This window comes from Staurois parvus, unplaced genomic scaffold (assembly GCF_062004578.1).
Source record: "Staurois parvus isolate SC_StPar_1 unplaced genomic scaffold, SC_StPar_1.0 ptg000670l, whole genome shotgun sequence".
In the NCBI taxonomy this organism is placed as follows: domain Eukaryota; kingdom Metazoa; phylum Chordata; class Amphibia; order Anura; family Ranidae; genus Staurois; species Staurois parvus.
The window spans coordinates 826,040-847,847 of NW_028318466.1; the positions used below are offsets into that span (position 1 = coordinate 826,040).

Sequence of the window (21,808 nt, forward strand, 5' to 3'; positions counted from 1 at the left end):
TATGTGAAAAAGTAATTGCCTCCTAAACCCCTTGCTGCATAACCCAAGTGCTCTTGAGCTTGAGCTCACAATCTGATGGCCAGACATTCTCCTTCAAGATTTTTTGGTAGTGCGCAGGATTCATGGCTCCATCAATTATGGCAAGTCATTCAGGTCCTGAAGCTGCAAAGCAGCCCCAGATCATCACACTACCACCTCCATATTTGACTGCTGGTATGATGTTCTTTTTATGAAGTGCTGTTAGTTTTACGCCAGATGTAATGAGATGCGCACCTTCCAAAAAGTTCAACTTTTGTCTCCTCAGTCCACAGAATATGTGCCCAAATGTCTTGGGGGATAATCAAGATGTTTTATGGCAAATTTGAGACGAGCCTTTGTGTTCTTTTTGGTCAGCAGTGACTTTCACCTTGGAACTCTCTCATGGATGCTATTTTTGCCAAGTCTCTTTCCTATTGAATAATGCACACTGACCTTAACTGAGGCAAGTGATCCTGCAGTTCTTTAGATCAGTGTATATCAACTTTTCTTCAGTCAAGGCACCCATTAAAATTATGCACAATCTCAAGGCACCCCATTCTAAAATGTAAAAAAATGATTCTACACATATCAAATGCACCCAACATTAGAGGTGATTTATTCTTCCAAAGCAAATACACCTTTTCACACTTGTATCGACTACTATTCCAGTGTGTCTCTCTGTTTCTCTCCCTCACTCTGCTAATGTGGCTCCAGTGCATACAGAGAGGGGCAAACAAGGATGATGTGCATGCACCCGATGTTCTCATTATCAGCTGATGATGTCATTGGTTGTTCGGATGCTGGCAGCTGGAAGGTCATAAAAGTGCACAATGAAAACCTGTGGCTTTGTGTATCAAAGGGCAGGATTTATCCACCTGCTGGCCTGTATACAATTTTTTGGCATTTTGCAAAGGCACCCCTGAAGAAGCCTGAAGGCACCCCAGGGTTCCTGGGCACCCTTGTTGTTTTAGATGTTGTTCTGGGTTCTTTTATGACCTCCTGGATGAGTTTTCATTGTGCTCTTAGAGAAATGTTATTAGGCCAGGTACTCCTGGGAAGGTTCACTACTGTTCCAAGTTTTCTCCATTGCTGGCGTCCCAAAGCCTTAGGCTTTGTAACCTTTTCCAGACTGATACATGTCTATTACTTTCTCATCTGTTCTTGAATTTCTTTAGATTGTGGCTCGATATGTTGCTTTTTGAGATCTTTTAGTGTGCTTCACTTTGTCAGACAGCTACTGTTTAAGTGATTTCTTGATTCAATGGCCTGGGTGCTGCAAATACAAATTAACTCTCCAAAATATTTGGTTAATTACAGTTCATAAATGATTAAACAAGGGGGTGGCGGAGTTACTTTTACATACAGGGCCAGGCAGGTTTGGACAGTTTGTTGTTTTTTTTTTTTTTTTCCTTTTAGTAAATAAAATAATTTAAAAAAATGCATTTTGTGTTTACAGTACTTGTGTTATCTTTGTGTAATAATATTTGTTTGACCTGAATCATTTAAGTGTGACAAAAATGCTAAAACAAAAATAAGTAAGGGGGCAAATACTTTTTCACAGCACTGCACATCCCGTGTGCCAAAGCATGCGGTCTTCCCCCTGTGATGTAGTGCTGAGCTGAGGAGGCTTTGGCACAATGATATCATTACACACAAAAGGGTAGTGCAAATACATTCTGCAGTAGGTTGGCGTAAGAGTGCGCATAATACTGTATATGAATTATGCCAAAGCCTGTGGAGGAAGGAGACCAGTGCTGGATTTAATAATGTGTTCAGTTATCTGGTCGACTCCCTGTTTTTTTGTGGTTATATTGATGGTGGTGGAACAGATTTCTAAGAAAAGAACCACCTGCATATGCTACTCATTGATTCACACTGCTGAGGATTTGTGTTTGGACACATATTGTTGTACTCCTGGGAGTAAAACAATAGGATTTGCACAATACAAGGATTGGACTTGCACATGATATACATTTGCACTTATTTCAAACTTAGGCTTTGCACATTTAATTGGCAAAACTATTATACACACACATTTTTAATCACCAGTATTGCCTGTGGTCTCCATGTAGATGATCTTTCCCCTATTACTGACTTCCCTTGCCTTGCTCTGCAGGCGTCTCTATTCAGAGGTGTCCATATTGTCCAGCAAGGAGAACAGTGAGCAGCACAGTAGCAACATCACCAAATCTTACTTCAGATCTCCTGAGACTAGCAGTTAGAGACAAACTTGCTTTAGATATCACACTGTAGATATACAGCTATATGTCTATAGACAAAGGATTGCCTAGACACCCTCACATACTAGGTGCATTGCTTTTTTTTTTTTTGTTAGAAGGAAATTCAGATAAAAGATGCATTTTCAGGGTGTTCCTTAGGCATATTTACCAATTGTAAATGGTTAGATAGTTTAGGTGTATGTTATCTCCTTTTGTTAAGGTTTACTATATTTTTATTTGGCATTTTAAATTTAGTAAAGGTATTATTTTACTATTTTGTTGACCTGTTTGCTTCCACAACATAATTGCATGAATGTTGTTTTTTTATAACGGCACATTTATTAGATATGTCATAAAGGAAAAATGAGACTGTTCACGAGCAAGATGTTCAAGTTCATTTTCTAACCTGCACTATAAAAATATACAGCTAGATCCAGCTAGGATCTAATTTGTTGCTATGGGAAATAGCTTACATTTCCCTGGCTTTCAGTTTTATAAACAAGTCTCATTATGTCTTAAAATGGTCTTGCAGAAATAAAATGGGATTTTCTTTCATGTGACCTCACCTAATAAATGGGATTATCCAAGTGTGACTTTACAGACGGCCCACTAAATTGCTTTCTGTAAGATTAGGATTCCTTTGCTTCCAAATCCAAATGCACTGGCTCTATAACTCACTGCGCAAGTTTAATGTAGTACTAAACCCTCAATAGAAAAATATATATTTTTACATGCAAAGTAATTTTGCTATGTTGATAAAAAGCCTTCCTTTCTCTTGAAACACTTTGAAAATGTTGGTTTTACATTTTCCAAATTCACAATTTAGTCCAATAAATATAAAATATTGCATATTAATGTTATGCAGTCTGATAGAGCTCTGGTCTTCTTTCCAATATTGAACTATTTCAGCTTTCAGCTATGCTGAAAGTTCCTTAGAGTTAAAAAAAACTCCAATGTTTCATCAAGCAATGAACCCTTTCTTATCAGATGTCTTATTGGGAGGTTTTAATCCAACAAAGTAAACTGCTAAATGAGCTCTTTTTGCTTTGCTCTGTCTTTAGGTAACCCTAAAATCTATGAAGTTTAATCTCATTATAATTTGCCTTCCTTGGTTCCTCCCCAACGTCCTTCTCTATCAACATGCTAATGGGAAAACAACTTTCTGCTTTGAGTCATACCTTAGGTTCCTTTTTACATAGGGCAAATTTCATTCCAGTCAGCAGGTGATCTGCTCACAGATCCTGTGCAGAGCGAAGCATAGAAGGCGGGTGACACATCATGTCTGCTCAGTTTCTGCAGAGCGGACACGTGCAGAACATGTTCCACTCTAGGGACAGCTGGGAGTAAATGGAATCTGCTGTCTGTTTACACGACTACCCTCCAATTTGCCTAAACGGAAGAGAACGGATCCCCTTTTTGTTCTGTGTGGGGTTTTTTTTTTTGTTTTTAGCGGACCGAATTGGACCTGGAGGTCTGCCTGAAAAACTTACAGACGGACCTGATCGGATCGCCCATGTAAAAGAGGCCTTAATCTGGGTATAACCAATTATGTCATTGTTGACCATAAGTGGTCAAAAGGGCAGTGAAACAGCACATCACCTTGCCTCAATACTTTTCTCAACAGTTCTTCAGTGGGAAAATGTGGTTAGCTCTATCTGACTTGCTGCAGCTTCTAAGAAGCTTCTAAGCTCACAGTGTGAATAAATCAGACTAAGTATTTTTTATAAAGGAGTGGAACCTATACAACTTTTCAAAATGGAGAGGTAATTGTATATGTTCAGTGTTTTTTTCAGGAAAAAATGAAAAACTGAACACCCAACAGCATGCATGATCCCCACAGTATTTGCTTCCTTGGGTGATGAGCTTTCAATGCCAACACAGCCGGTGTAGCGATCCAAGGATTTGAAATTCCTGCTCTTTCCCCTCTACTTTCTACAGGGCATCCAGGACAGATCACAGCAATTCTGAATGGTCAGTGGCAGCATGCAACATCGCTTTGATCCTTCCGGAAGCCCTACATAAGTCAGGGAGAAAAGAGTGGGGATTTCATATCTCTGGACTCATATCTCATATCTCTCTCGTAGCACCTGTTGTGTGAGCACTGACAGCTCACCAGCCTTCCCCCTACAGTGGGGACTGGGGGAAGCCTGTAGGGTGTTCACTTTTTCATTTTTTCTGAGAAAGTGAACTAACCCTGTAATAATTTATGCAAAACAAATCATGAATGTATGCACACATACACGCATAAACATTTAAAAACATTCAGAACAAACAAAACAAACAATGTTGATCCAACACCACTAAAGTTACCCTTTAAGCCTCAAAAAAAATGTCAGGGCCCTTTTGAGTATATATCTGTCACCATATGATTTGCTGTTACAGAGGTGATGTAGATTTTTTTTTATTTTTTTGTTTCCTGTTAGGAGCTTGGACATTGTAATTGACAGTAAATTGTCTGTAGACCGAAAACAGTTAAAGCCTGATATAGGAATCAATTTACCTCTCTTCTTGTGTTGAGTGAAGGCATTTGTTGCTTCATGTGAAAAGAATATCTAGATTAAACACAGAGACTTCAAGTATGAATGGAAGCTGTCTCCTCTTTGTGACTTTGGCGGCATTTCCTTCTCAATCAAAGTATATAGGTTTCACTGAAGTGATAACTTTTTTTTCTATGGTGAACATAAGTGTCAGTACCTAATATCGGGTTGCCATATGCACACTCAATGCTCCACTTTGTTGAAGTTCCCACTCAGTTGTTGTTTTTTATTTTGCAGAAATCAGAAAGTTTTATGGAGTTCTACAGTGAAGCTGGGGTACCACCAAAGCAAAAAGTCAGTCAGTTCAAGGTGTCCGACAATGCCATAATAAAGCCAGGTATTATCCAAATTGACTGCTGTTTTCAATCTAAAAATGTCTTTGATAAAACACGTGTTTTGTTTTAAAATTCACTAAATAAATAAATACAAACTGCTAAATACCTTTTCTCATTAGCAGTTAGAGCAGTCTTGTGACATCTATCAACCGAGCACCTGTTAAAGCATGTTAAAAAATATATCTGTTGTTGCGCTAAGTGATCTCTAATACATATTTAAATAATTCTTAAATGTACAATTATACAATAAATAATAGTGCTCTGAAATGTCAATAACCAAACAATAAAATGCACAATACTAATCAAAGTGTAAAATAGTACACGTATATGAAACAGTCCCCTTTTCTTTCCTTAAGTGAATGATTCCAAATCCTCTTTCTGATGTGCGCTCACCAATGTCACCACTACACCACTGTAACAACAAATTGGAAGCTTAGCAGATCCTTTTGACCCCTTGATTATAGGAGGTCAACAATCGCTTTGTTGAAAACCATCAATGCACACTGCCATGCCACCAACTGAACCATATGTGTCTTTTTTTAATTGTCACAATCACTTGGGGTTAGTTTGTAACCATGCAAAAATAAAAACATGCCTCTCATAGTGCAGACAGTTTGTATAAAAGAAGGAATCACACTTACAAAATCTCAAGCATAAGTAAAAATCATCAAACCGCATAGATCGGCATAAACGGCAACTCTTACGCGATGACGTCGCAAAGGGAGGCTCCATATGATGCGTTTCGTCATAACAGGTCCACTGGAAGACGTCTGGTTATGACAGAACTCCAAATCAAAACATGAAGAAAAATTATATCAAATTTGTGTTGTTCCTCTAAAAAAAATTGAAGAAAAGTGAATATTAGACTGTTCAAAAAAATAGCAGTGTTTGTATTCTTCTTTACAAACTCAAACATTCACTATATAAACTGAAAAATGTTTGAAGATTTTGCTTTCCTTTGAATCCCTTAATTTTTAGTTGTATAAGCACTGTTTCTGAGAACTGCTGTACATCTGTGTTGCATGGAGTCAACCAACTTCTGGCACCTGTGAACAGGTATTCCAGCCCAGGATGATTGGACTACATTCCACAGTTGTTCTCTATTTCTTGGTTTTGCCTCAGAAACTGCATTTTTGACGTCACCCCACAAGTTTTCTATTGGATTAAGATCCGGGGATTGGGCGGGCCACTCCATAACGTCAATCTTATTGGTCTGGAACCAAGATGTTGCACGTTTACTGGTGTGTTTGGGGTCGTTGTCTTGTTGGAACACCCATTTCAAGGGCATTTCCTCTTCAGCATAAGGCAGCATGACCTCTTCAAGTATTCTGATGTATTCAAACTGATCCATGAACCCTGGTATGCGATAAATAGGCCCAACACCATAGTATGAGAAACATCCCCATATCATGATGCTTGCACCACCATGCTTCACTGTCTTCACAGTGTACTGTGGCTTGAATTCATTGTTTGGGGGTCGTCTGACAAACTGTCTCCGGCCACTAGACCCAAAAAGAACAATCTTACTTTCATCAGTCCACAAAATGTTGCGCCATTTCTCTTTAGGCCAGTCAATGTGCTCTTTGGCAAATTGTAACCTCTTCAGCACATGTCTTTTTTACAACAGTGGGACTTTGCGGGGGCTTCTTGCAGATAGCTTGGCTTCACATAGGCGTCTTCTAATTGTAACAGTACTCACAGGTAACTTTAGACCTTCTTTGATCTTCCTGGAGCTGATTGTTGACTGAGTCCTTGCCATTTTGGCTATTCTTCTATCCATTCGAATGGTAGTTTCCGCTTTCTTCCACGTCTTTCAGGTTTTGGTTGCCATTTTAAAGCATTTGTGATCATTTTAGCTGAGCAGCCTATCATTTTCTGCACTTCTTTATACAGTCATGGCCGAAATTGTTGGCACCCTTGATATTTTTCCTGAAAATCAAGTATTTCACACAAAAAAGGTATTGCATTAACACATGTTTTGCTATACACATGTTTATTCCCTTTGTATGTATTGGAACAAATATAAAACAGAGGCAGAAAAGCAAATATGACATAATGTCACACAAAACCCCAAAAATGGGCTGGACAAAAGTATTGGCACCCTTAACTTAATATTTGGTTGCACACCCTTTGGAAAACATAACTGAAATCAGTCGCTTCCTATAACCATCAATAAGCTTCTGACACCTCTCACCCGGAATTTTGGACCACTCTTCCTTTGCAAACAGCTCCAGGTCTCTCTTATTGGAAGGACACCTTTTCCCAACAGCAATTTTAAGATCTCTCCACAGGTGTTCAATGGGATTTAGATCTGGGCTCATTGCTGGCCACTTCAGAACTCTCCAGCGCTTCTTTGCCATCCATTTCTGAGTGCTTTTTGACGTATGTTTGGGGTCATTGTCCTGCTGGAAGACCCAGGATCTTGGACGCAAACCCAGCTTTCTGACACTGGGCCCTACAGTGCGACCCAAAATCCTTTGGTAATCCTCAGATTTCATGATGCCTTGCACACAGTCAAGGCACCCAGTGCCAGAGGCAGCAAAACAACCCCAAAACATCATTGAACCTCCACCATATTTTACCGTAGGTACTGTGTTTTGTTCTTTGTAGGCCTCATTCCGTTTTCGGTAAACAGTAGAATGATGTGCTTTACCGAAAAGCTCTATCTTGGTCTCATCTGTCCACAAGACGTTTTCCCAGAAGGCTTTTGGCTTACTCAAGTACATTTTGGCAAACTGTAGTCTTGCTTTTTTATGTCTCTGTGTCAGCAGTGGGGTCCTCCTGGGTCTCCTGCCATAGCGTTTCATTTCATTTAAATGTCGACGGATAGTTCGCGCTGACACTGATGCTCCCTGAGCCTGCAGGACAGCTTGAATGTCTTTGGAACATGTTTGGGGCTGCTTATCCACCATCCGGACTATTCTGCGTTGCAATCTTTCATCAATTTTCCTCATCCGTCCACGACCAGGGAGATTAGCTACAGTGCCATGGGTTGCAAACTTCTTGATAATGTTGCGCACTGTGGACAAAGGCAAATCTAGTTCTCTGGAGATGGACTTGTAACCTTGAGATTGTTGATATTTTGCCACAATTTTGGTTCTCAGGTCCTCAGACAGTTCTCGTCTCCTCTTTCTGTTGTCCATGCTTAGTGTGGCACAGACAGACACACAATGCAAAGGTTAAGTGAACGTCTCTCCTTTTTATCTGCTTTCAGGTGTGATTTCTATATTGCCCACACCTGTTACTTGCCCCAGGTGAGTTTACAGGAGCATCACATGCTTGTAACATTCTTATTTATCCGCAGTTGTGAAAGGGTGCCAATACTTTTGTCCAGCCCATTTTTGGAGGTTTGTGTGACATTATGTCGAATTTGCTTTCTTTCCTCCCTTTTTTTGTTTTGTCCCAATACACACAAAGGGAATAAACATGTGTATAGCAAAACATGTGTTAATGCAATACGTTTCGTGAGAAATACATGATTTCCTGGAGAAATATCAAGGGTGCCAACAATTTCGGCCATGACTGTATGTTTTCCTCTCTCCAATCAACTTTTTAATCAAGGTATGCTGTTCTTCTAAACAATGTCTAGAACAACCCATTTTCCTCAGAATTTCAGAGAGAAATGCACTGTAACCAGCATGTACAACATTTGCTGCCTTCCTTCCTTAAATAAGGGTAATAATTGCCACCTGTTTTTCAAAGAATGAATGACCTCACTAATAGAACTCCACACTGCTATTATTTTGAACATGCCCCTTTCAATTAGTGATACAATTACACAGAATCAGCAGAATGCATGTCATGACTGTTGGGTCTGTTGGATTTCTATTACTCTACTACACCTACTAGTAAATTATTTGCCATGTAGAAATATAATTCCTACCAAAAACAGTGATTGATCAGGTTAGTGATGTCTGACTGCTATTATTTTGAACACAACTGTATGTAGTTTAATGGTTGTTCTGTTGTAAATGCTGTATTATGCATTGAAATACCTCCGACCTTAGACCTTGTCTGTCCAGCCAGTATGTGCTGACTTGACAACATCCACAGGTTGCTTAACTGTTCAATAAGAACCAAAGGTTAAATCCAAAACAATTTTACTTCAAATAGTTACTGCACAGAGGTTGTTTTTCCATGGGATGGTCTAGCTAGGACTTAGCCTAACTAGCACTAAATAAGAGGAGGACAGAGGAAACTACCAAATCACACATGTAAACACTAAATGTCAGCATACTGCAGAACAAAAATAACTTTCTGTTCCTAAAACGCAAACAATTACATCCAAGGGGGGTAGAACAATTGTACTTGTCATTAAAAGCTAAAATTCTAGGCTGGGTGCAAGCTTTATGCTCTTGGACCCGTTTTACATTTATTTTTTAATATAACTTTTTCCAGACATCATCTCTCCTTTCACATGATAATTGGGGTCCACTTCCTATAACCCGTGGGCACCCCTTGCTCCTGCACAGAGCAGTGATCCTGTAATGAAGCGTGAGTGCTTTTCTGTGCATCCATACTGTAATTCAAGGTGTGATGGCACATGAAATGTCCATAATGCTCTGGTTTTACAGCAGTTTGGTTGAATGGTGATGAGCCTGGAAAACCAGTAGCAACAGGGATAGATTGCAGAGTCTGTGGGGAAGGCAGTGGAGAAGAGTGGAGTATACTTCAGCAAAAGTTGCATTTATTTAAACACCTACTTATTTATTTTTCTATAGCTTGGAGTGTTTTATCCAGGTTTGCCTGTAAGTTGTTCACAGGCTTCATTACTCGGTGAATAAATGATTCATACCAGTGAGCTGTGATTCATCTCAGCCTGAAGTTGTAATCAGTTAAACGGAGGCATTAAAGCAGGCATCCATTATTGCTGTGGTTTCTCTTAGCTAACCCAGAGTCCTCTGGGAATCCTTTGCTTTACAATAAACAATTAACACATGACAAAGATTGGGATTTATTTTATAGCAATGCAGCTCTCAATAATGGGGCTACATTTAACTGCTTACAGTCCAGTGATGTTTCAGTACGATGTTAGATAGAAAGGGTGATATCCGCTGCAGTGATTACTGATGCGTAATTTTTTTCAGTTGGCTTTTCTGAAGCCGGTAAAAGTAATCTGAGTAGCTAAAGAGCCGGTGGATTACTTTTACAGGCAGTGGAAGGGGGTCCTTCCCTCCCCATCGTTGCCTTTACCAGGCATTTCTGAGCAATCGGGGAGCGCGGTAAGGATGAGATCAGAGGGATCCTCCTCCAGACACACAGTGAAAGGAACTAGTGTTGTTCCTTCAACAGTGTGACGTTAGAAACTGGAAGCGACAAGGATTTTGTCTCTTCCGGTTTTGGTTCTTTGTTTACCTGAGCATTACCAGGCAGTGACGCAGACCACCGGACCGATCTGTGTCTAAGCGGCTTCATTGGAGGTTAGAGGAGAGATTTGAGGTCTAATAGATCCCATATCTCTCCTGTCATGGCCCATGCTATTACAAGGGATGTTGTTCATCCCTTGAGATAGCAGTAAAAAAAATAAATAGCAGAAAAATGTGGGGGTTTTTTTCATGAAAAAAAAGTTTAACACGCCCCCATCAGTCCATGCTTGCGCACAAATGCGACCGTACGCAGCACTACCAAACTCATGTAAACGGTGATCTTAACACACATGTGACATATTGCTGCTAATGTCTGAGTGGGAGCAATAATTCTCACTCCAGACCTCCTGAGTAAACCTAAACTGGTAATCTGTAAAGACTTTTAAAGTGTCGCTTATGTGGATTTTTAGGTACCGTAGTCTGGCACCATTCCAAGGGCAGGCGCAGTTTTAAAGCGTGACATTTTTTGGTATCTGTTTACCTGGCATAACATCTTTTCTATTGTGTTTTTGTGCATTAAATTTCATTAAAGTGTATTTTTTTTTATTTAAATCTGCATTTGAAAAACCACTTTGCGAATGTCGTGTGACAAAAAAATATGCAACACCCACCATTTTATTATCTAGGGCCTCTACTTTAATAATATATAATGTTTGGGGGTTCCAAGTGGATTTCTAGCGAAAATGCTTTTTACATGTAGGAGATGAATATCAAAATTGAACTGGACAGGAACTGGTTAAAGAAAAGGAGCACCTTTCTGTTGTAAATTAAAATTAACTGTTACCTTGTTCCTTTGGCTTGGTTGATTGAGAGCCTAATCAGTCTAAGCACATTTCTCCAATTAAGTGTCTAGAAGCATGTTCAACAGGAAATGTGCTGAGTGTAGGGGTTGTGAAATATTTACTGATGTTGTATACAGGAAGGTAATCCTAGCATTTCTTTTCATTTAAAGTGATATTAAACATGTAATGGTTAAAGTACAAGTTCATCTTTGGGAACATGTTACATGTTCCCCCTTTTTTATGGTGGAACATGTAACATGTTCCCATACCCGCCCGCCGCCCCCTCTCAGTCTGATAGACTTCTCCCCGTACTATCTGTCAAATTTGAAAACTGCACGGCTGTGCTGGGCTCTGCCCACACGGCCACATCATTCATTCACGGATTTTCGTGAATGAATGAACTGAAAGTCCTGACAGCTTTAGTGGCTGTCGGCTTGTAGTTTTCAATGAACTACCACGGCACTGTGAAGCGCCGTGGTAGTTCATTTAAACCTCCTGTCAGAATATCTGCTTGCCCGTACATCCCGTATGGCAAGCGGATATTTTGACAGGTCTGCAGGAGACAAAAAATACACAAAAAATACTTTTTTTTAAATCAGCGATGTTCAGCAGTCACTTGAGATTTTCCAGATCTTTCCTGTCCATAGGGTAATATCTGAGGGAGGACTTTTTAGTACTCTGCTGACGTGTGCTCTATGCATCTGCAGAGAATGTTGACTAATTGGACTAACATGAAGGTGATGCCTCCATCAATCACCATCTTATGTCCCAGCGGTTGTCAGCCTGTGGGTCGCGACCCCTTTGGGGGTCGAAAGACCCTTTCACAGGGTTCGCCTAAGACCATCGCAAAACACATTTCCAATGGTTTTAGGAACCGAGACACCGCTCCTCTATCCTTCTCCAGGTGGATCCGCCCACATGCAGATAGACTCTATGAGGTAGTGGTGAGGGCGGCCGGAGGGGCTCGGTAGGGTGTCCCTCACTACCCAGCTTGCTGCAGAGCCTCTCACGCTGAACGAACAACAGCACACTGACTGGCCCGCTCCCTCTTCCCTGTGCGTTATGAGCGGCCGGCCAGGCTGGAGACTCCTCCCCTGCAAGGGGCGGGTCAGAGGTGCCCTGCTGCCGCCCATTGGCTGCCCTTGCACCTGCTGCATGTTTCCCCGGGCGGGCAGCTGCTCACAACAGCTGGATAGATGTGAGGCGGGCCCCCCTTTTGTCTCCGGGGGGTGGGATCTGGTTACCCGCAGAGCGTGTGCCCTACAGCCGCTCACGTCCCACGGAGGCTTCTCCTCACAGCACTTGTATGAGGGCTGGCACCGGGGTACACTGCCCGCTAGAGGGAAGTACACAGCGACCAGCAATCCCAAACTTTCCAGGGTCATACAAGGAGCCTCAGGACAGCCTGAGCGATTGTTACTGGGTCAGGTTAATTACGCAATTAACCCTTCACACTGCCGCCACCTTCTTTTTGTACAGAGAAAGAAGAAACTCGGTGTTATCGGCTACAACACTATAATGATTGAGATAATCGTCTGTATAAAACGGTCCGCAGGCCGGTTATACAGAGGTTTAAACAAACACAGTAGCGTTCTCTTTAGAGGCAGGAATTCGTAAATTGCAATAAAGCGCTATAGAAACAGTTCAACACTTTCAGAAGGAAAGATTTATTACTAAAAGGTCAAATGGGTGCAATAAAAATATTTACAGAAAAAGATGTACCTAAGATAGATATAGATAAATAAATATTAGAATATCGTGCAAAAGTTCATTTATTTCAGTAATGCAACTTAAAAGGTAAAACTAAAATATGAGATAGACTCATTACATGCAAAGCAAGATAGTTCAAGCCCTGATTTGTCATAATTGTGATGATTATGGCTTACAGCTCATGAAAACCCCAAATCCACAATCTCAGAAAATTAGAATATTGTGAAAAGGTGCAATATTCTAGGCTCAAAGTGTCCCACTCTAATCAGCTAATTAAGCCATAACACCTGCAAAGGGTTCCTGAGCCTTTAAATGGTCTCTCAGTCTGGTTCAGTAAGAATCACAATCATGGGAAAGACTGCTGACCTGACAGTTGTGCAGAAAACCATCACTGACACCCTCCATAAGGAGGGAAAGCCTCTAAAGGTAATTGCAAAAGAAGTTGGATGTTCCCAAAGTGCTGTATCAAAGCACATTAATAGAAAGTTATGTTGAAGGGAAAAGTGTGGAAGAAAAAGGTGCACAAGCAGCAGGGATGACCGCAACCTGGAGAGGATTGTCAGGAAAAGGCCATTCAAAAGTGTTGGGGACTTTCACAAGGAGTGCACTGAGGCTGGAGTCAGATGGAGGCTGGAGGACATGGGCTTCAAATGTCGTATTCCTCTTGTCAAGCCACTCCTGAACAACAAACAACATCAGAAGCGTCTTACCTGGGCTAAAAAAAACAGACCTGGTCTGTTGCTCAGTGGTCCAAAGTCCTCTTTTCTGATGAGAGCAACTTTTGCATCTCATTTGGAAACCAAGGACCCAGAGTATGGAGGAAGAATGGAGAGGCACACACTGCAAGATGCTTGAAGTCCAGTGTGAAGTTTCCACAGTCTGTGTTGATTTGGGGAGCCATGTAATCTGCTGGTGTTGGTCCACTGTGCTTCATTAAGTCCAGGGTCAACGCAGCCGTCTACCAGGAGATTTTGGAGCACTTCATGCTTCCTTATGCAGACAAGGTTTACGGGGATGCTGACTTTATTTTCCAGCAGGACTTGTCACCTGCCCACACTGCCAAAAGCACCAAAACCTGGTTCAATGACCGTGGGATTACTGTGCTTGATTGGCCAGCAAACTCGCCTGACCTAAACCCCATAGAGAATCTATGGGGCATTGCCAACAGAAAGATGAGAGACATGAGACCGAACAATGCAGAACAGCTGAAGGCCGCTATTGAGGCATCTTGGTCTTCCATAACACCTTAGCAGTGCCACAGGCTGATAGCTTCCATGCCACGCCGCATTGAGGCAGTAATTGCTGCAAAAGGGGCCCAAACCAAGTACTGAGTACATATGCATGCTTATACTTTTTAGGGGTCCGATATTGTTCTATGTACAATCCTTGTTTTATTGATTGCATGTAATATTCTAATTTTCTGAGCTTGTGGATTTGGGATTTTCATAAGCTGTAAGCCATAATCATCACAATTATGACAAATCATGGCTTGAACTATCTTGCTTTGCATGTAATGAGTCTCATATATTAGTTTCATCTTTTAAGTTGCATTATTGAAATAAATGAACTTTTGCACGATATTCTAATTTTTCGAGTTTCACCTGTACATACAGAGACCAACAGCACAGCAAAGAGATATCAGAGAGAGGTGAAAGGGTTAAGATACTTACCAAAGTCCTGTGTTAGAAGATCCAAGTTTCAGAGCAAAAGGGCATGGGTCTCCCCAGCTGGTATTGATGTTAAAATGGGAGATGTCTTCAACTTCCTCTCTTAGGCCTGACAGCCAATTTTGTAGTCCCCAGCAGGGGGTGGCTCTGCAGTCCAGGACCAATCTCTGATTAGGGCGTGGAGAGATGGGTGGATGCCTCAACTAGAGCAAAAATCTCCCATAACTCATATTCGGCCCATAACTTTTCATCTGCACAAGTGACATTCGACCCGCGTGTAGATTATTATGCAGACAAGTCTGAGGATTGATTAGATATGAATTATGAAAGTGTACACTTAACGGTTCACGAGATCTGTTTTTCTGCTTTCCTGTGTGTCCGAGACAAGGCGAGTGACCCATCAAACTGTTCGCCTGCTCATCGTCCATCTGACAATATGTTCGGTTTTTATGAAAGTCTCTCATATTCCAAGATATGAGACATAGGGGAAAAATAGTTTTAACCGAGGTTATCTGATTCTGTCACCTACACTGAGTTAAGTTTTATGAGGTGGGAATCTCTCCCAACTCTGGAGAAAGCTTGCCTTATCTCTTCCGAGGTGTGAAATGGTACAGCTTTCAAAGACAGCTAGGCACCTAGCTCAGAGATGCCTTTGCCTGCCAGTGACCCACAACCAGCACACACACACACGCTGGCCAAATTTCTCCTCTCAGAGAGGGAGGGGGAGGGAGTGAAGGGAGAAAATGGATACTCTTAACAAAATGGAGTCTGCGTCCTTCACTGTGTGCTGCGCACGTTTGTGACACATGGCACTTCTCTGGGCTGGGTTTTATGATAGGGTCACCAGTTGACCATGCTTCATAATTTATATTACAGTGGCCACTTGTATTCTTAAAGTAGCCTGTGTGACAGGTTGAGAGTATACAAGCACAGTTAGGAAAGGGGTACATTCCGTGACAGAAAGTGCCTAAACAAAGACCTTCACGGTAGGGTTATTGGGTATTTATAAATTTTTTAAATATGAGATTTTGGTGATCAGGGTTACATACATTTAACAAGTCTTCAGACATGTCATAGTAACAATGACAGTATTTTCAAAGGATTAGTGAAGAAATACTTTCTCTGTGTCTTTAACATGCAGGTACTCCCCTTTATGCTGCACATTTCCGTCCTGGTCAGTACGTGGATGTCACAGCCAAAACGTAAGTGTTCCTCTTGCTTAGTTGGCTTAGAATTTTATTGTGCTTACTGCTGAAAAATAAACATTGATGTGCAGGTTATTAGTTATGCAGAGGTTGTAGTTAGTTTTTCTGACATCTGACACAGTGGTATTGATTTAAGAAACCCATCCGTAAACTGGCTTCTAGCTTCTATCTTGTAGTGCAAGGTAGAGAATGAAAAATCTGATTTGGTTACTCTGATTAGCATCTCAGCTTTTTTTTTTTTTTGTTTCTGATTTTATAACTGTTAGGTCTTGGTTCAGCTCCTGAATTAAAGTGCTCATAAAGGTAAAACAATTTTCCCCTTAATGCATTCCCAGCATTAAGGCCCTGGAGAGCGGGGGAAGGGGCCAGTAAATATGTAATTTACTGGCTTCTTCCTTTTCTGAATGAACACAGTGAGTGATCACGCCTGTGTCCATTTAGAACTGAAGCATAGTAAATTATGCTTCAGTTTATGAATGAACAGGAGCCTCTGTCTCTTGTTCATTCATCTAAAATGCAGCTGAGGCTACAGAGAAAGGAATTGGGGAATGTTCCCTCATTCATAGTTATAGTCTGGCTGAAAAAAGACAAAAGTCCACCTAGTTCAACCATAAAAAAAAGTTAAAATCCTATACCCACAGTTGTTCCAGAGGAAAGTAAAAATAAAACCCAGCAAAGCAGAGACAATCAGATATTCCCTGGATCTACTTTACCTGTAAATGTTAGTATCCAGTTATATTCTGTGTATCTAGGAAAGAATCCAGGCCTTTTTTAAAGTAATCCACTGAGCTGGCCAGAACTAGCTCTTGAAGGAGTCTATTCTTACTGTGAAGAAACCTTTCCGTGTTTGGAGATTAAATCTCTTTTCCTCCAGACGTAAAGAGTGCCCCCTTGTCCTCTGTGATGACCTCAGGGTGAATAGCTCTACACCGAGTTCACTATATGAACCACTGATGTATTTATACATATTGATCATATCCCCCCTTAATCTCCTCTTCTCAAGAGAGAATAATTCAGTCCCTCTAATCTTTCCTCATAGCTGAGCTCCTCCATGCCTCTTATCAGTTTGGTTGCCCTTCTCTGTACTTTCTCCCAGTCCCCAATGTTTTTTTTGTGAATTGGTACCCGAAACTGAACTGCATATTCCAGATGAGGTGTTACTAATGATTTGTACAGGGGTAATATGATATCTCTCTCTCTGGAGTCTATACATATTAATACAAGAGAGGATTTTGCTTGCTTTAGAAACCGCAGCTTGGCAATGCATGTTCATTAAGCTTATGATCTACCAGAACCCCCAGATCCTTCTCCACCATTGATTCCCCCAGTTGTATCCCCCCTAGTATGTATGATGCATGCATATTCTTAGCCCCCAAGTACATAAATTTACATTTATCAACATTAAACCTCATTGTCCACATAGTTGCCCAATTAAATATTGCATTATATAGTGCATTGAGGTCAGCTTGTAAGTTGGAGACATCCTGTAAGGACGTTATTCCACTGCACAGCTTGGTGTCATCTGCAAAGACTGAAATGGGATTTATAATCCCAGACCCTATACCATTTATAAATATATTAAAAAGGAAGGGTCCCGACACTGAACCTTGGGGTACACCACTAAAAACTCCAGACCATTCAGAGTATGAATCATTACCCACTACTCTCTGAATACAATCTTTTTGCCAGTTTTCTATTCATTTACATTCCCTTTCTCTATCTCAAAAGTGAGACTTCAGGGGTCTGTTTAGGTCCCTGATATCTCACCAAAGACCCCCAACAGGAAAGTTAAAAAAAAAAATTAAATTAAATAGTAATAAAAAAAATTGTAAAAACAAATAAAAAAGAAAAGAAAAAAAAACTACTGACACCACCCACTGCTAGTGTGAATGAGCCCTAATAAATAAATACTGCAACATCTCTGTAAAGAGTATTGGTCATACTGGTATGTGTAACCCATGTAGAGCTTTCTTAGTGTGAAGAACAATTTTGTGCTAAATTGTAAACATTTTTTATCCTGTTAATGGTTATAATTTATTAGGATTCCACAGTTATAAAATTTGTACTGCAATTAATGCTAGTATGTGAATATTGATGAACAACGCAATAGGGTTGATTTACTAATCAATGGCAGATAGACTGTGCACTTTGCAAGTGCAGTTGCACTCGCTTTCCTCAGAGCTTGGGGAATATGGTGAAGCTATGCTGATTTTCATTATCCAATTACAGTATGTGTTTTTTTTGTCTATTTGCTTTGCACCTAATTGGGTAATCTTTACAAAGTGAAGCTTCACCACATTTACTAAGCACTGGGGAAAATGAGTGTAAATGCACTTGCAAAGTGCACAGTCCATTTGCCTTTAGTAACTATCCCCCCCCCCCCCCATATCTTTGTTCCTGTATATTATACTAAAGTAGGTCTGAACTTCACATTTGCCTTAGTGTTTTCTGGTTAAGTTGTTAGGTAATTACTATAGTTATTCTTTCCGAAGCTGAAATAAAGATTTTCATGTCTCTTTGCCCTTAAACTGCTGAAATTCCAACAGTTTGAAGGTTGCGGATATTCTAAAATCAATAGTGTTGAAAGATGTTTTGATAAATACAAGACAAAAGTATATCGCCTTGTTTCCAGAATCCAAAGGTTGCCACCTTTCCTTTGTTGTTTAAATGTCTCTGTCTATTAGTGATCTCAATATAAATCTTCCTGCCAGGCTCAAAATGTTGATGATTGACCAGCTTAGCATTTCTTTACCATTGAATTGTATGAAAGGAGAACCATTTATTATATTCTGCTGGTTGTGTTGTGTCCGGTCTAATTAGATAAATGAGGGCTGTTAGATGAAAAAATCTGCAATATGCAGCTTTGTATCTTCATTTCCTGCTCTATAGAAGTCTCATATGTGTCTTCCTATGTGACAGTAATGACAGCTATGCTGGTATTTATAATGAATATGAAGAGAGATGTGCAAAGTTTGCATTTCCTGTCGGCTGATTGCAATTTGTAATACCGCCAAAGTTGGTCATGAATAGTTTTGGTAACTGGAAACCATGAATTGTGATTTCCTTCTAGCAGACAATGTTTGTTGCTTGTTGTCAATATTCATATAAAAATGTTTTTATGATGTAACTGTTCTTTTTTTTTTTTTTTTTTTTTTTTTTGTATTCAGTCTTATTTACCGTCTCTGTGTGGAGGGAGAGCAGCTGTATACTACCAGTGACTGTGATGGGGAAAAAAAAAGATTCTAATACTTGGCACAGGAGGAGAAAACTGTGCACCTCTACTTTTAGAGACCCAGCGCTGTCACTCCAGTGTGCCAACAGCTTTATAGTTAGTGGAAAGCCACCCGTCAGTTCCCTGGGGGGGGTGGCGCAGAGGGACATGCAGGTTTTCTTGTACTGAAGGCCTCTGACACTCCCAGAAGTGTCAGAGGCTCAAAATACTGCAATTTGTTAATTGTAGAATTAGTAAGTGCTTTCTTTTTGAAAAGCTTATTTATTTTGATAATTGCAATAAAGATAATACAATAAGTATTCAAAATGTAGTGCGCATGTTTGCGTATTCACAATATAGGCATAAAGATATAACAGTAGTCAGCTGTTGTACTGTAAAACTGTAAGTTCAAGTGAAAACTAACAATATAGAAAAAAGAAGGGATGGTCAGTATGTGACAGATCTACAAACAACATTGACAGTAATAAATTATCCCTCTGATGAAGTCACATGTGCGTGATGTAACACGTAAGGAGCTTGGCTCTGGGCAGACATGAATAGCGAGTTCAGCTGACAGCTAGTGAAGCCGGCATCTGATCATTTTATGGCATTTTATTAATTTGCTACATGTGAGTGTATTACTGCTTCTTAATACATTTTTATATTTGTATATACTGCACCATGGGAGTGTCCTTTGTTCCCTTTTAAGGATAGGAATGTGTGACTTCCATCATCCTTAAAGGGACCGATCCCTGGCTCTGGTTTGGCAATCTATTGAAAGCTCAAAGGTGTTTGATTACTATCACATGGCTATGGATTGAAAAAGTGAAGAATCCTTTTGTCTATTTGATATCATAAAGCTCATTTCCCATGTGCTCTGAGGTGAGAGTTCTGTGAGCACTGAGGTGGCATTATATGTTATGTGCACTATTTTACTTGATGGTGTTTGGGATACCCGCACAAGAAGAAAGCACATGAATTATGGAAGAATCTTTATTACAAATTGATTTTATATATATATGGACTCATTATGGACGTGTTATTCAGCTGTGTCACTCTTTTTTAATTTTTGTCACTATTATTTAGCAGCCCTACATCACTTATTTATTTTTAATAAACCAAACAATGGCGAGTTGCAAGTGTAAGTGGTATTTTGAATGCAGAGAAGAAATTATGTAAAAAGACTACGTACTGCATCTCTATAGTATTAACAGCTAGGCTGCAGAAAAAAAAAGGGAAAAAAAAAACCAATTGTGTCTTTATTATATATTTATTTATTTCAGGTACTTATATAGCGGCGTCAATTTACGCAGCGCTTTACATATATATTGTACATTCACATCAGTCCCTAACCCTCAAGGGGGCGTACAATCTAAGGTCCCTAACTCACATTCAAACTTACACATACTAGGGACAATTTAGATAGGATCCAATTCACCTACCAGCATGTCTTTGGAGTGTGGAAGAAAACCGGAGTACTGGGAGGAAACCGGAGTACTCGGAGGAAACCCACGCAGGCACAGGGAGAACATGGAAACTCCAGGCAGGTAGCGCTGTGGTTGGGATTCGAACCAACGACCCTAGTACTAAGTGGTAAATGCAGAGCATGATGGTTACCTACATTGGTAATATTATCATGGAGGTAATAATATACATTAAAAGTTACCCGTTTTCATGTAAGATGACCGGGGTAAGAAAGAAAGAGAGAGCATCCGAGTCACAAAGAAGAAAAAAAAAAGTCTCTGGTGTTTACATTTTACCCATGAAAATCTGTTCAGTGCTGGCCACATCTGTACCAATAGGCTTGAATGCACCATATACTGAGATTTGTAACTTTTTTTTTTAATTAATTAAAACATAAACTTTTTTAATTAATATTAAAATAAAAAAAATTTTTTACACCTGAGATGACTCCCAGTTAGTGGTGACATGTCCTTCCAAAGTCAGCAGGTCAAGGCTTGCTCCCAGCATCATAAATGCGAATGCTGTTCAAAATCCCTGCAGCAAAGAGCACCTTGTACATACACCAGCCCCTCCCCCTAGATGATGTTAGAGGCCCAACTGCATCTCTGTTACAGGTGTATGAATAAAGAACACCGTTGGCACCCATGATGCTCCCATCATGCGTCTCCATTCCTGGAAGTACCAGGTATTTCTCTACTACTTCTCTGTTTCTATAGTAAACAGAGCAATGGGAAGTGATGGAAATCTGAGCAAACTCAGCTGGGGAGGATAGCAGTTAAGTGAATCTCTACTATATTTCCTATGCACCTTTTAAGTGTTCACCTTTTTCTTTTGAAATCCCAGCTCTTCTCTCTATTCTTTGTGCAGCGCCTCCTAGGATAGATCAGAGCAATGCTCTGCACCAGTGCTGGCCAATCAGAATCGCTCTGGTTTGTCCTGGAAATGCTGCATAGAGAAGAGGGAGAAGAGCAGCAACTTTAAATTAACTCTGGATCCCCAAAGGAAAGAAGTGTTCACTTTTTTAATTGTTTTTTGATAAGTTGAGGTTATACTTTAATGCACAAAACTGAGATTTTTGAGTTTCTTTGATAAAGCAGAGCTGTGACCTTAAAACAAACAATAGCTAGCAGGAAGAAAATGTATTACAGAAGAGACATATCATGCCTCTTTTGCAATAAAAGCTTCCTACCTTCCTCCTCACAATCCTCTTTACACAATATACAATTTCAGCATCAGCTGGATGCCAAGATGAATTAACCCTATGCGCATACCAGTCAAGACAGCCGAAGACCCC

At 40.3% G+C, this 21,808-nt stretch overlaps 1 protein-coding gene across 2 annotated transcripts in view; it reads left to right on the plus strand.

Moving 5' to 3' along the window:
• Window positions 1-21,808, plus strand: part of MRPL3 (mitochondrial ribosomal protein L3) — a 139,779-nt gene that overhangs the window by 40,929 nt on the left and 77,042 nt on the right. For both annotated transcript variants that reach the window (XM_089652054.1, XM_089652055.1), the window contains exons 5-6: window positions 5,012-5,111; window positions 15,776-15,836. In XM_089652054.1, the coding sequence (XP_089508180.1) occupies window positions 5,012-5,111; window positions 15,776-15,836 (161 nt within the window). The remainder of the gene's footprint in view (window positions 1-5,011; window positions 5,112-15,775; window positions 15,837-21,808) is intronic.